This window comes from Colletotrichum jinshuiense, chromosome 6 (assembly GCF_051148585.1).
Source record: "Colletotrichum jinshuiense chromosome 6, complete sequence".
Taxonomy (NCBI): domain Eukaryota; kingdom Fungi; phylum Ascomycota; class Sordariomycetes; order Glomerellales; family Glomerellaceae; genus Colletotrichum; species Colletotrichum jinshuiense.
In genome coordinates, this window is record NC_139313.1 from 4,077,017 (window position 1) to 4,090,219 (window position 13,203).

The following is a 13,203-nucleotide window of genomic DNA, read 5'->3' on the forward strand; positions in this document are numbered from 1 at the left end:
TCGCGGCGGCAAATCAAGCTTTTGCCTCCCGCGGCATCGCTTCTTATAGGGCTGACGTGTACAGCCCGCCGAGATGCAATGTTGTCCGGGAGAATTGCGACAAAGCAAGTCCAGAACGCGGGCCGCGGTGCGTCACCGGATGTCGGCACCGTAGCGAAATGTCCGCCGGCGTTTTAGGGTTCCACGGATGTTCCGCTCCGCATCGGTCCCCATCACGGCCTTTCGTGTTCGGCCATTCGCGAATAAGAGTCATTCGCGAATAAGAGTCACTATTCAGCTACGTAGACGGTATTTAGGTCGCCTTGCTCAAAGGTCCTGCGCCGTCGGCCTTTTCAGGCATGGCCCTGTCTGCTGAAGCCTTCTGGAGCTGTTACCCCTAGACCCAGGTGGCTCCGGAAAGCAACCATCACCCATGTAGTGGTCGAGAAAAGGCGAATCCAAGTATACCATCAGCGAACATTGAGTTTGAAAGGCGTTGAAAGCCTTCTAGGCAGTAGCACTGCGCTTACGGGTGCCTCAAAGCTCAGGCATTCGATATGTCAGAGTCAGTAATCGGCCACTTACAGCTAGCTCTACAGTTTTCAAGGGAGGCATGCTCCACCCCTAATCAGATCCTTCCAAGCCAGCTGTCCCATTACGGCCATGTGTTACTGCCTGTTTGAAAGGTAAAGTCGGCTTCTTTTGATAGAACCCAGCAATCAGCGCAGTCAAGTCAAATGGGACTGACCGACACGCCTCCCGGCCACGTCCCAAGATGGGTCGTGCCAGTCTCTGGCGTCCTCCTCATCACGGGCACCCTCCTCTGGGACATGGCCTACGTCCTCATCTCCATACGGTCTCTCCGGACCAAGTCGTATGGTGTGCCCCTCTTAGCTCTCGCCATTAACCTGTCCTGGGAACTCGTTTACGCTTCCTACGTCAGCGAACATCCCCTCGAACGCCTCGGCTTCGCCGTCTGGCTCCTCCTCGACATCCCATTGGTCTACGTGACGATCAAGAACGCCCGGTATGAGTGGGCCCACGCGCCGCTCGTCGCGCACAACATCGGCGCCATCCTCACGCTCATGGTCGGTGTCGGGTACGCGGGCAACTATGCCGTCGCCAGCTGGTGGCTCTCGGCGCCGGGCACCGGGTACGGTGACAAGACTGGAAAGTGGTGGGCCGGCGCCGAGGGATTCGACTGCACCGAGCTTGCATTCTGGACCGCGGGCCTGGCGCAGTTTGCCCACGTGACGGGCTCTCTGGCCATGCTGCTCGCCCGGGGCCACTCTGGAGGAACGAGCTACGTAATCTGGTAAGCTGCCTGTTTTTCTTTGCCTGCCCTTCTGATGAAGTTGGTGGTTACGGAGGAATGAAAATTTAATCAAGTCAACCGGCGTGTCGGTTTTCATTCTCTCACTGTGCGGTACCTTCTCTTGGTTTCTCTCATTAGCGGTGTGTTTTATCGTCACACCCATCCCCATTCATCGTAGCCCATTTCCAAGAGTGTTCACTCTACATCTTCATGTAGCCTCCAACGGCCCAAGGTGCAAAATGGCTTTTTCGGTGGTTGTTGAATGCTGCGCCGTTGAGCTACTCTATCATGCGGAACCCCTGATGCTGGTCTCTAGCTGCCATTATGTCGTCTTGGGGCGGCCATACTTGTTTGTTCCGTTGGGCAACCCACTTGTTCCACTTTATGGGGTTCTTGGAACATGTGACAAGAAGTTTTGTACTGATTCGTCGAAAATAGGTTCTTTAGGGCATTGGGCACCTTGACCGGCTGGATTGGCACGACTGCTCTGCTGTGGTGGTACTGGCCGGAGGCTCATGGCTTCTTTATCAACCCAGTGGCGGTCTTTCTGATGGCAACTTGCTTGGTTGGCGATGTAGTGTACCCGTTCCTTCTGGCCATTGTGAGAAAGACTGAGAGAATCTCCTTGGATGGAAGGTTGACATCTGGAATACGCCAAGTGCGAGCACCAACGGTAAGAAAACTGGCGTGATGTCCAGGAATATCGAGGGCAGCATCATTTGTTAATGCGTATTTCTTGGCTCGGGTTCTCGGCATGGTAAACGGCTAAATTCATCTCGGGAATGAATGGGGATACTTGGTGAATATGCAGGAGGGCTGCTGGTGGAGGGGGGTTCCGGTACCATGTTTGGGGGTGCTGAACTGACGGCCTCGATCACGATAATGTGAAGGTGGGACGCCGAGACTCCAAGCGCCCGTTAGCCGTCACCGATTTGCGTGTAAGAGTTGGTTGGCACCAATCGTTCGGTAATATAGGCAATCGCACAACGATACGAGCGCCGCCAAGTTTGTCCAGCCATGTAACGTGGACCCAGAAGCCGGGAAACACCCCAAGCACGATGGTCCAACCAAGGATTAGGCGGGGGTTCAACGTGGGAAGCGACAGACAACGCCCAGCCAAGTGGGGGCATACAACGGCAACGTTGTGTGTTGGAGATTGTGCAATTTGGTTGTTGGTTGTTGGTTGTTGGCCGATGAAGTTTGGTTCCCGGGAACCAACGATGACAAGTAAGCGAGTACCATGGATAACATCGGGGAGGCGGGCAAAGGCCCGAACCTTATCGTTTTCAAGTTAACTTATCGATTGACCCTCACCGTTTTGCGCCAATTCCCTTATTTTCCTGGTCATTTGTGTCCTTTTCAGTTTGCCCCTTGGTGTTGTGAGTGTCAAGTCCTGTTGGGTCGTAACTGACAGCCCCCGCAACGCAGCAACTCAACCATCCAATGAAACGTGACAACAGAGTCTGCAAGTAGTGCTGCAACTTGGAGGGCAGACATGTCAAGTACGGGATCTGCAGCGAAACGAATTAAGAACGCATGCAGAGGGCTCATATCACGTCACACGAGTAACTATCACACAACATATCCTATCAGAACCGCGCTGGGACGTCATCTTGCAAGTGGGGGGTTCCGGGCTGTTGGACCGGCTCTCTTCTAGAGAGCCAACGAAACTCCCGCGTGACTAGATGACATGTCACAACGAGAAATGAAGAATTGGAGAACAAGCAAACAGGCAGCACATCTCCAACAGGCCAATCTCGCAAGGCCATTCCCGCCGATGTACCATGGACTTCCACGCAGCATGTCGCATCTTGTACCCAGTACCAGTTTCCTTCTCGACAGCAACGGCGGTTATGCTGTCGATCCTTTGAACCAAGATCTGGCCCAACGAGCTGCAGGGTAATGCATCATCTTATTAGACAATGAAGCGTATATTGGTGCCAACCAGCACAGAGTAGTTTGGATTGGGCGGTCGTTCAAAGCCACTGGCGCCGCCTCGAAACTGTTGCCGCCTATCACACAGCTTCTCCTCCCCTCATCTTCCTTCATATCATACTCGCTTCGTGTCTTTCTTTGGGCATAAGTCTATGCAAGCCGCGCAAGTTACCGTGGTCCCGACAGTGTTGATGGTCACGCCACAAGTCGTGCACAAGTCCGCATGTAACACGTAACCGACCTTTTTCCTGTCTCAATGGTTCAACTAGGGCAAACACCTAGCTCATTGGATGCAAGATATGAATCAAAGCATATGCTTACCGAGTTCGACTTGATCATTGGGCAGGTCTAGGATACGGTGTCTATGTGCAAGATAGCGATAGAAGTAAGTTCAAACATTGACAGCCGAATCACAAACGATGAACGGTATGCTGCGCTTTGTAATCCCCCTTGAAGAGTTTGTTACAGATCCAACTGTTCGATAACATACAAGACAAGATATCTATTGATTGACTCAGAAGGGACCCAATAGAAATGGTTTGTTTCCTCTTTTTTTATTTATTGACTTATACTAATATGTTTTGCCAACCGCACTGAACTTCCTAGATGGGTACCATTTTGCAGCCCGCCGGCCTAGCGCAACTCGCACGGTTTCTACACTAGGATTCATGCAGTCATCAGGCCAAGCAGCAATAACAAGGCGGACGTAAGACCGATTGCTGCGCTGGCCGTTACGGACCGTAAGCAGCCCCGCGAGGCTGTCGGTGGCTTGGCGGGCTGACAGCTACATCGATGCTGCCTAAGCGTCCATCGGGTCGCATCGTCGAGCGCCGGGCGGTGCGGCTCGCCATTCCGGCCGAAGCTAAACCGTCGGGTCCGTGTCCGGCCGGCCGGCCTCCCCGGTGGGAGGGCTCTGGCACCCTAAAAAACGACGCGAGTCCTGCGTGCCAATCCGACGACCAGACAACCTCAGCTTTGAAACTTCCGGCAACGGAGTCAGACATGGTGAGCTTTGACGGTTCTTCCTGTTCGGCGCCCACCCCCCGGCCTACGACCGTCCATCGCTACTGCGCTCGGTGCACGTCGTTTGCGGGAGATTGAGACCGGCAGCATGATGATGAGGAGAGGTCGGGAACCCCCCTGTGCCTCGTTGTCACTCACACTTTCGGCAGAAACGATGAGGAAAGGCCACGCCCTCCTCTCACCGACTCATTCTGCGCATTACAGGCCATCCCCTTGCAACACCGCCTCGAGCCGTTTTGATCAGCTTGACACACGGGCACTGCTCAAAGGGGGACGGGTGGGACACACGTATAATGACCCTTTGTTTTGCAAAGTCTGGAAAGCATTGTGAGAGTAAGAAACGGGCGGGGGTTTGACGGCAACGCCCACCCGCAGGGGCAATCAAGGTTTGTAGGGCCCTGTCCGGGCCTTGTCACATGAGCGGTGACATCTGCGTGTGGTTTGCGGTGTACCGTGTGTTGAAGAGGTCTCGTTGCATTCGGAGCGGCCTAGACGAGCAAATCCCCCCCTGCATTGGGAGCAGGATCAGCATATTGGTCAGGGTCTTGGCGGGTCTGGCATGGTTTCCTGAGTCGCATCAGCGTTATTTGTGACCCTCCTGACAGCTGCAAGACATCGCTTCGGGGCAAACAAGGCCCCTAACTCGTCGGTGCCGGCCAGGGGGGGCTTGGGGGTCATGGCGGTTGACGACAGAGGCATCTGTCGAGAATGGGTGCCGGGGGCGCAGGGAACAATGCGCTTTGGGCTTTCATTGTGAAATGAGGCCGAGATGGTAACCTGACCGGGCAGTGCTCGTGGTGCGGAGGGTTTGCTCGATATCCACCTGTCATGGTCCCCCCCTCTCTGCAAAGGGACCGGCAGGCCAAGGGCATCTATCTGCCCATGCCAAGCGCAAACGGTCGAGTCCGAGGTGATGCTATTCGTGGCCGAGCTGCGCATTGGACTTTGCATCGTAATGCCGTATGCCGACGGGTAGTAGCGTGTTCCTGCCACATCACGAAGGCCTTGTCCGCCGTGCAGGGGTCAAGAGAGTCTGCCCACGTAGTTGATGTTTTGCGCAAGGGATGCAATGGGCCCCTAGGCAAGGCAAAACAAAGCAAGGTGGATGGCGTCGACGGATTGGTTTACATGTGACGATGCTATTGATATTACTGAGGCATGTGGCATGCAGCAGCGTTGGCGCGCTCCGCTGCAGCGCATATTCTTGCAAGGCGGGATCGGGGTAGTGACTGGTTTTGTGGGCTTTTCTCACCGACTAATACGTCGCCGCCAGGCAAAAACTGCCCATCTCGATGCTCTCTCGTCTCCAGTGCCTTTCCAAAGCCCAGACATCATCGGCCAGCCGGTATACGGCATGGCGGCCACGAGCAGGGAAGGCCGGGCACCCGTGGGGGGCAACACGACAACAAACAACTCCCCCCCCTGTCGACGGCCCCCAACTGTCAATCACTGCTTGGCTGCACTCGCTCGCCGTGATTAGCTGTCATACTTCTAAATCCTCCCGGAAAAAGAAACCCTGCCATGAGGCGACGAACAAGCATACAGTCCACACGCAATGGCCCCCCTTCGCCTACTGAGCAAATATCACAATCGGCCCTAGAGGGACGCATGCTTGTTTCAGTGGACGAGAATGGTACTGGACGCCGACCTCGTCCTTTTGGTTGTGCACGTCTGCACAAGCAGAGCCCGCCCTAGCTCGGCCTGACGGCAGGTCCATGACGACGTCGATGGCCTCGTCGTCCCTGCTGCCGTCAGAGCCGAGGCCTGGCCTCCGACGGCGATCTGGCCTACGGGCCCCCAATGAGAGCGCGTGGATTGCATCACGGGACTTTGTGGCAGCGTTCTTCAACCGAGAAAAGGCGCCATCGACCTGTCAGACAGAAAGCCACGGCAATAGATAGAAAGCCACGGCAAGGGTCCGGCAGGTCTTCGTGTCACCACAGTGCGGGACGGGAGCCATTGAGGCGGCGCTCAGAGCACAACCGGCGGTCAAGTGACGGGACAGCGTCGCACAGCAGCGCCGCCCGCGCGACCTCGACGACTTGGATCGCGCAGAGCCTCCACCGAGAAAAGCAAAGAAAGATGAAGATCCGAAAATAAATTACCGGCCAAACAAACCGCTGAACGGGTATTTGGAAAGCCAGAATTTAAAAAAAAAAAAAAATTAAAATTGGAATGGCATCCCGTACCCCACCGATCCTCGCCGCAAGGCAACCTCACAGCGGGCGTACGGCCTGGGCTCATTTCATAACTCACATCGACGAAACGCCTGAAGGGGGACGCTCCACCTGCGCATTGCAGCCGGGTTTCGTTGACACATCAGATACTCGGCTGTTTCACGCCCGCCGTGGTTGCTGCTTCTGACGGGCTGACGAGCCGACGAGGCGCCGTGTATTGCCTCCAACGGAAACTGGGGACAATGGGGTCTCTGGGGGGGATTGGCAGATGTCAAGCCTGGCAACGTGGCCGCGCTGACGCAAGCAATGGACGTACGTCCGAGGGAAGGGAGGATTCAGACGCCAAGGCACAGGCGAGAGAGAACAAGGCTCGGTGAGCTATGGGCGGTGGGGGCATTCCTGGCTTAATCTCGCCGTACGGGGGATAGGTGAAGGGGTGGACTTGGATACCGATCCACCAGACGAGCCCGCCAGACCGGTGGCCGGTGACCGGTGACTGAAATCCCTCGGCGATCATGCCACCAAGAGAAGGTCGGCGACCACTTTGCGCGTTGGAACCCATCTCGACCCGGGCGTTGGACCGGAACTTCTTCGTCGGCTCAAGGAATCCCATCCTGGCGTGTGCTGTGCCGTCAGTTCAGTCGGCGACTGTTGGAGCTCCCCCCTCTCCCCCCTCGGGTGCCTAGACAGTTTAGGGAGCTCGGCACGAGCATGACATTATGGAGAGCCGATCAGCCAAACATGGATCTTTCGTCGGGGGGCCTGCGCATTGCGACGGTCTGGGAAGTTTGCTCGCGACCAGGACGTCGCGAACTGGTTGCAGCCAAAACCAACCGAACCAATTTACTTCTCTCAATTACACGGCCCAGAAGCTCCGCACCGGTCAATCAAACTGGGGATCATGGATGAGGGGAAGGTCCAGGCCCAGGGATGAACATGAAGCACAGCAAAAAGAGAGAAAGAGAGAAAAGGCTTGCCCTCCTCCCCCCGCATGTCGCATACCTGCGGGCTGCAATTTTGGTCGTGATGGGCGCAGCCAAAGTCAATCAGGTGACAGCGAGCTCGAGGGTGGTTTCCCACGGCGCGCGACCACCAGATCCAGACCGGTGCAGGGTGCGCCGAGACCGTACGAAGCGACCCTCGCGGCGTCTTCCCCCCACACCTCCCTTGGTGGTTTGCTGTCACAAGCGCGTTGAAGAAGGCTACTGCTAGCTAGAGAACATCCCGCGCAGTTTATCACTGTGTCACTGTGTCACTGTATCGGCATGTCACTGTCTTATCGCAAGTAATATCTTCAGCGACTAGGTGCATTCCGGAGAAGGTCAATCCACCTGGGGTTCACCCTTCGAGAAGGTGATAGGAAGGCTGGCAACGGAAGATAAGCAGCCAGCAGATCTGCTGGGGAATATGATATATGACAGTGTAGTGTAGTGGTGTTTGGGGGTGTGTGAGGGGGGAGGGGGTGGGCGTGGCTGGTACAATTTCAGAGACCCTTCGCCCTTCACCGGCTGCACACCTTAGCAGCTGCTTTGGCCGAGGGCATTCGACCGGCCATGCGTCCCAAGAGAGGGATGTCACCCTTGACGAAGGGCGGAAGATAAAGCACGGCCGGGGGTTGGTTGGCTAGTTGACCGGTTTTGCCTGCGACGTGGAAGCTCTCTTCCCTTTCGTTTCCCCGAGGTTTCTGACGAGAAAATGACAGATTGGTGACATGCCCCAGAGGTTGGTGCGGAATGAAACTCCGACATCTCATCTCACGATGGCCTGCGGCGCTGCTGCGTATGCGGGATGCAACGGCTACGCTCAATGGCCATAGCTCCATGCAGCAGCGTCAAAGGGGGTGGGCGCAGGGACTGCCACCCTTCCCGGGAGAGGGGGAAGAGGAGGAGGAAGAGGAGGTGCTGGTGGTGAATGTCAGCTTCTTCACCCGGTGGAAGCCGAGCTCTGGCCAACTCCATCCACGACATCCGGCCATCGATTACTGCGATTACTACTGCTCAAGCTTCGACGCAGGCGGTCACTAAGCTTGCCCTACATACCCTCCGAACGCACCGCAAATCCGGAACGAATGCAACCCAAATGCAACCAACCAACCAATCAAGCTCTTCCCCTCCCCCGGGGGGATGGCTCTGGCTGGCTAACAAGCCCTGTGGTGACGGTCTCGGCCATGGGGAGCTCCTTGCCCCGAGAATGCCATGGCTTATGACGACCGAGAGGGTGGTGAGATACAGAGAGGCGAACGAGAACAAGAGCAAGTAGAGCGGGAGAACACATGGTCATCCAGGCCAACGACGACCGGCTGCTGTCAACCGTCGGGCTCTGCTCTCTCGACGTTGACGACATAATTTACCCAGGCAGAGGCCCCCCCCCGGATTGGCGGCAAATGAGTTTGCAAGCAGCAGAGATCCACAACCTCACCGGTCACCCAAGTTGAGCAGCTGCAGTGCCATGGCCCGTCGTCGCGGATAGGCTAGCCAAATTGCCACACCGCAAGCGCAGGCCACGCCGAAAGTGCGCCGCTGACAAACCCCAACTGCAAAGGACGTAGTTAGCGTATGCACTTTGGCTGTCGGCCTCTCTCTGCCTGCAAATGTCGCTTGTTTGGCTCCTTCAACCTTGCCCCCTCCCCGGTCAGTTGGGAGAGGGCTGCCAGCGAGCGAGCGGTAAAAAAGAAAGAGATGCGGAGAAAAGACGACATTTCGGTCAGGGCCGACGCCTCGGTTCCGGGGAATGGACGTCAAGCCACGGCGCAAAGCGCCCAAAGTGTGTGATGCGCATCATTATCAGCAAAAGGAAGCAAAAAGGGGACCAAGGGGGTGGGCCGTTACATCCATCCAGTCTGACTTACATGGCACATCAACTGGTACCGTACATTGAGAGAGAGGGACACAGGCGCCGTGCCCCCTCTCCACCGTTTGCCCGCAGCTAAATTTCGCGCATGGCATGCGTTATGTGCGTCTGGCAGGTTGGCTGGCAGGTGATGTGTCGTGTTGTTGTCGTGTCGTGACCCATCGCGCAGGGCATCATCGTCAACCGCCCCGTCAACCGCCCTGCGGTCTGCGTGCTGAGCTGTGCTGTGCTGCGCTGCCGTCTGTCTCACAGCGCCCAAGGGGGGGCAAGGAAATGAGAGAGGCACGCCAATGAGCGCCTTGTCGTGCCTGACGCGCTCCTCGCAGCGGGCCATGTCGCATCGCATCGCATCGCAACCACGATTTTCGTGTCTTGCGTTGTCCAATATCTCATGTACGTTTGCGTTGGACGACGACAACACAACGACGACGGCGACGACGACGCCCGACTCAGCCCTCAGCTGTCGACGCACCGCATCCCGCCTTGCTAGCGTACCGATCTTTCTGGTCTTGTCCGTGTGCCCATCGCCGTCCGCAATCCATGACACGCCGCCCGAGCTCCCAAACTTGGGCTACGATCATGTAATCGCCCGATGTCACTTACACCCCACGGCCATCCCGCGCGCCCAATTCAACGCTTTTTTACTTTCTTTTTTGTGGTTTTCTTCCCTAGTTCATCACCGAAGGGCCCCCCGGGGGGAGGGTAACGCTTCAGATGACCATCTCCATGGCGCACCATAGGCGACATTTGGCTAATCCACCCCCACCCTTTCTCTCGTTCGTTGTCTTCATCGCCATTCCCTTTTGCGTTGGGCGCGCCGCCGCCCTGCTCTGCACCACCACCCAAGATCCCACGCTGCTGTCCGAAGGGGCTGTGGCTTGCGGATAACGGACGGCCATCTCCCCCCAAACGGCCGGGCGCCAAAGGCCCTGCCCGGGTGGCGGCGGCGGGGGTTGTTCGTTTACACGTTTGGCCATGCCACGGCTATTACCGCAAGACCAGACAGGAGTCTCACTCTCAACCATTCCACATACCCTTACCCCACGCCAAAAGACAAAACTACCCCGTCTAACCGACCACCGCTCCGTCTCTATCTCTCGCCTGCCGGGATACCCTGGCCTTTGATTCCCTCTACACCTGATCGCTCACCGAAACCCACCGCGTGCTCTCAGTCCCTCGCCGGTTCAGCACGGAACCCCCCCCTGGTGTCGAGTACTTAGCATGAGTGGGCGGCATCGGCCCGCATGGGAAGGCCATGGACCGCTCTCCGTCTCTTCCCGTCTCACTCGCCCCAAACTGCTGTGGTTTTTGGTTTGTCCCTTTTAACGGCCTGACTTTGACGGCTAGACACTATACACGCAGGCCGGCATCCGTAGATGGCAGGGCAAAGCCAGCCATCCAGCCATCCAGCCAGCCATCCGGCCAACCCAATTAGCCCAGGATGACACCCCCTCCCCCCCTGTGATGTCAACCTGTTTTTTTTTCTTTCTTGTTTCTGTCCATCGCTCTCTCTCTCCCAACATTGTCTCCGTCGACCGCCATAAGTTCCGTGTATCGGAACGCGCCGCGCCCAACGAAAGATGACATTACACTGCAGCTTCACCGGTCAATCCTCCCCCCTCCTACCTCCCACACCACGCACGCACACGCACACCTTCAAACCCTCAAACCCACTCTCCTCCAACCCTCCGACCTTTCCCCCCCAAAGCCCCTGGACACCGCTGTATGTGCACCTAAGCTGGTTTGGTTTAGTAATATCCCTGTTGCGTGCGGTGTGGTGTGGTGTGGTGTGGTGGTGTGTGTGTGTGTGTGCGTGCGTGTGTGTGTGTGTTGCAGTGGTAGACTAACTAACACAACACCCCCCTCTCCCTCGCAGCATCCTCCGGGCCCTCCCATCAGCTCATAGTCTAGTTCGTCTTCAATTGTTAGTGTTTTTTTTTCGTTGCAACCCATACATTCGGCGCGAGTCTTGTCCTCGGTATATCGTAGGGAGGGGGGGGGGGGGGTCCGGCTCTTTTCGTCTATGGCTGGAGATCATGCTTAGCTGCCTTTCGTCCCATCTTTTGGGCCAGGGAAAGGGAAAGGGAAAAAAAGGGGTGGACGGTGCGTGTGTGCGTGTAACGCAGGCGCTTGAATGCTGCAGAATCCTGGCACATTTTGTCCCATCCCGTGTAAGTGAGAGCATGCGTGCGCGTGTGCGTATTCGGGGAAAACACCGTCACAGAGCCTCAGATGCATTTTCTTTTTTGCCTTTTTTTTTTTTTCCGCGAACGAGCCGAGGAGAGCAACCAACCCCCAGACTCGACCGGGGGGGGATGGACGGATGGATGGGAGGAGGTGGGTTGTCTTGTGTGTGGGTCGGCAGCAGAGCATTGCATGATGGGTTGCAGGTATCTGGGTAATGATATGTTTTGTCTCTGATTTCTTTGGTCTTCTTGTCTTGGCCTGTGGTTTTCTCGACGCCCTGACGTGACGTGCAGTGCGGTCTGTCCTGTCCGCCGCCAACGTGTATCATCGTCATGTCCGAGAAGTAATGTTTGGTGGTGGGTTAATCTACGGGTGTTTTTGTTTCGTGTAAGCCTCCCCCTCCGGCCGTTCCCCCACCCATCGGCATCTTGCATCTCTGCCACTCGAGCGCCGCCCGCCTGGTTTTCGTGACGGTAGATTGGGGGCCGGGGGGGTTGACCAGGGCAAAACCATGGCAGAGTGGAAAAGGCATGCAGCAACTAGGTACGTGGAAAGCGTGCAAACAAGGCCGCGCCGAAGGGCATGTGCCAAGTACCTCCATTCCCCTAGGAGAGAGTAGAAGCAGAAAACACACACACCCGGCGCCCCCCCAAGACACCCGATGGAGAGAGACAGAGAGAAGGGGGGGGTAAGGAAGAGGACGTCTTGGTTGTGCAGACTACCTAACCAACCCCTCTTTCCGATTCCCTCCCTTCCCTTCCTTGGAAGAAAGCAAGAGTAGGGGGGTTAAAAAGAAAAAAAGAAAGAAAGAAATGGAATTGCGCGAGAGCCCCAATCTCCTATGAAACCTTAACCAAGGACGGAGAGGTCTCTCAACATGTGCGCGCGCGCGGGCGCGTGAGATGATGACCGCAGTCTCGCCCACCCCCGGGAGCCGAAGCAAGACGCGGGGCCACGCCCGACTAATCAGATGGCGGCGCAAGAATGGGGGATTGGTTGTCATAGAGCCCGGCCGCGCGTGGTCGGTGAAGGTTTCCTGCATGGGAGAAACAAGGACAAACACACAAAAAACAAAGAGCATTGGAGCATGGAGCATGGAGCATGATGCAAAAAAAAAAAAAAAAGTAGTTGGATATTCTGCTATGGTCCCGCGACACCGGTCGCTAGCCCCCCTCCCTTCTCCACTCAACGGTCCCTCCCGTCTGGAACTGTCACCCACGGTGTTGATCCGTTGGCTTTCTGGTCGTTGTTGTGTGTGTGTCTGTGTCTGTGTGTGTATATTGTCCCTTCCTGGTTGTCCCACTCATATGTAATTTTCGTTGTGATAAAACTCCGAGTGTTGAATGCCCCCCTTTCCGGTTCCCGTTCAGCGCCGTAACTACCAGCCTGCAATGCTTTCCTACCCGCAAAACCCCGTAAAAAATAAAAAGCAAAAATAAAATCAACGGATACAAGAAAACAACAAAATTGAAAAAAACGCCGTGGCTGATCCGCAGGTCTGCACATGCCGGGATATCGCCGCTTCTTTGAGTTGAGGGAAATCCTCCCCCCCCCCCCCCCTCTCCTCTTGCAAATAAAAGCCAGCCACATGGTGAGTCGTGTAGGGAGGGAGGGAAGGGGGGTGGAAGAGAAAGCATCGTGGGTCGAGACACCGCTTCCACTCCACCACCACCCACTCCCCTTCTTCCTCCCACCCTCCTCCCCCTGACTCTTTCTCTCTCTCTCTCTTCCTGACCG

The 13,203-nt window shown here is 56.3% G+C and overlaps 1 protein-coding gene across 1 annotated transcript; it reads left to right on the top strand.

Annotated features, from left to right (window-relative positions):
- Positions 1-716: 716 nt before the first annotated feature.
- EsH8_VI_001044 (uncharacterized protein) lies at positions 717-1,985 on the top strand (the record flags this gene model as incomplete). Its single annotated transcript, XM_083272297.1, has 2 exons — positions 717-1,294; positions 1,733-1,985. The coding sequence occupies 2 exons, from the start codon at positions 717-719 to the stop codon at positions 1,983-1,985; spliced, it is 831 nt and encodes a 276-aa protein (XP_083127471.1).
- Positions 1,986-13,203: the final 11,218 nt, after the last annotated feature.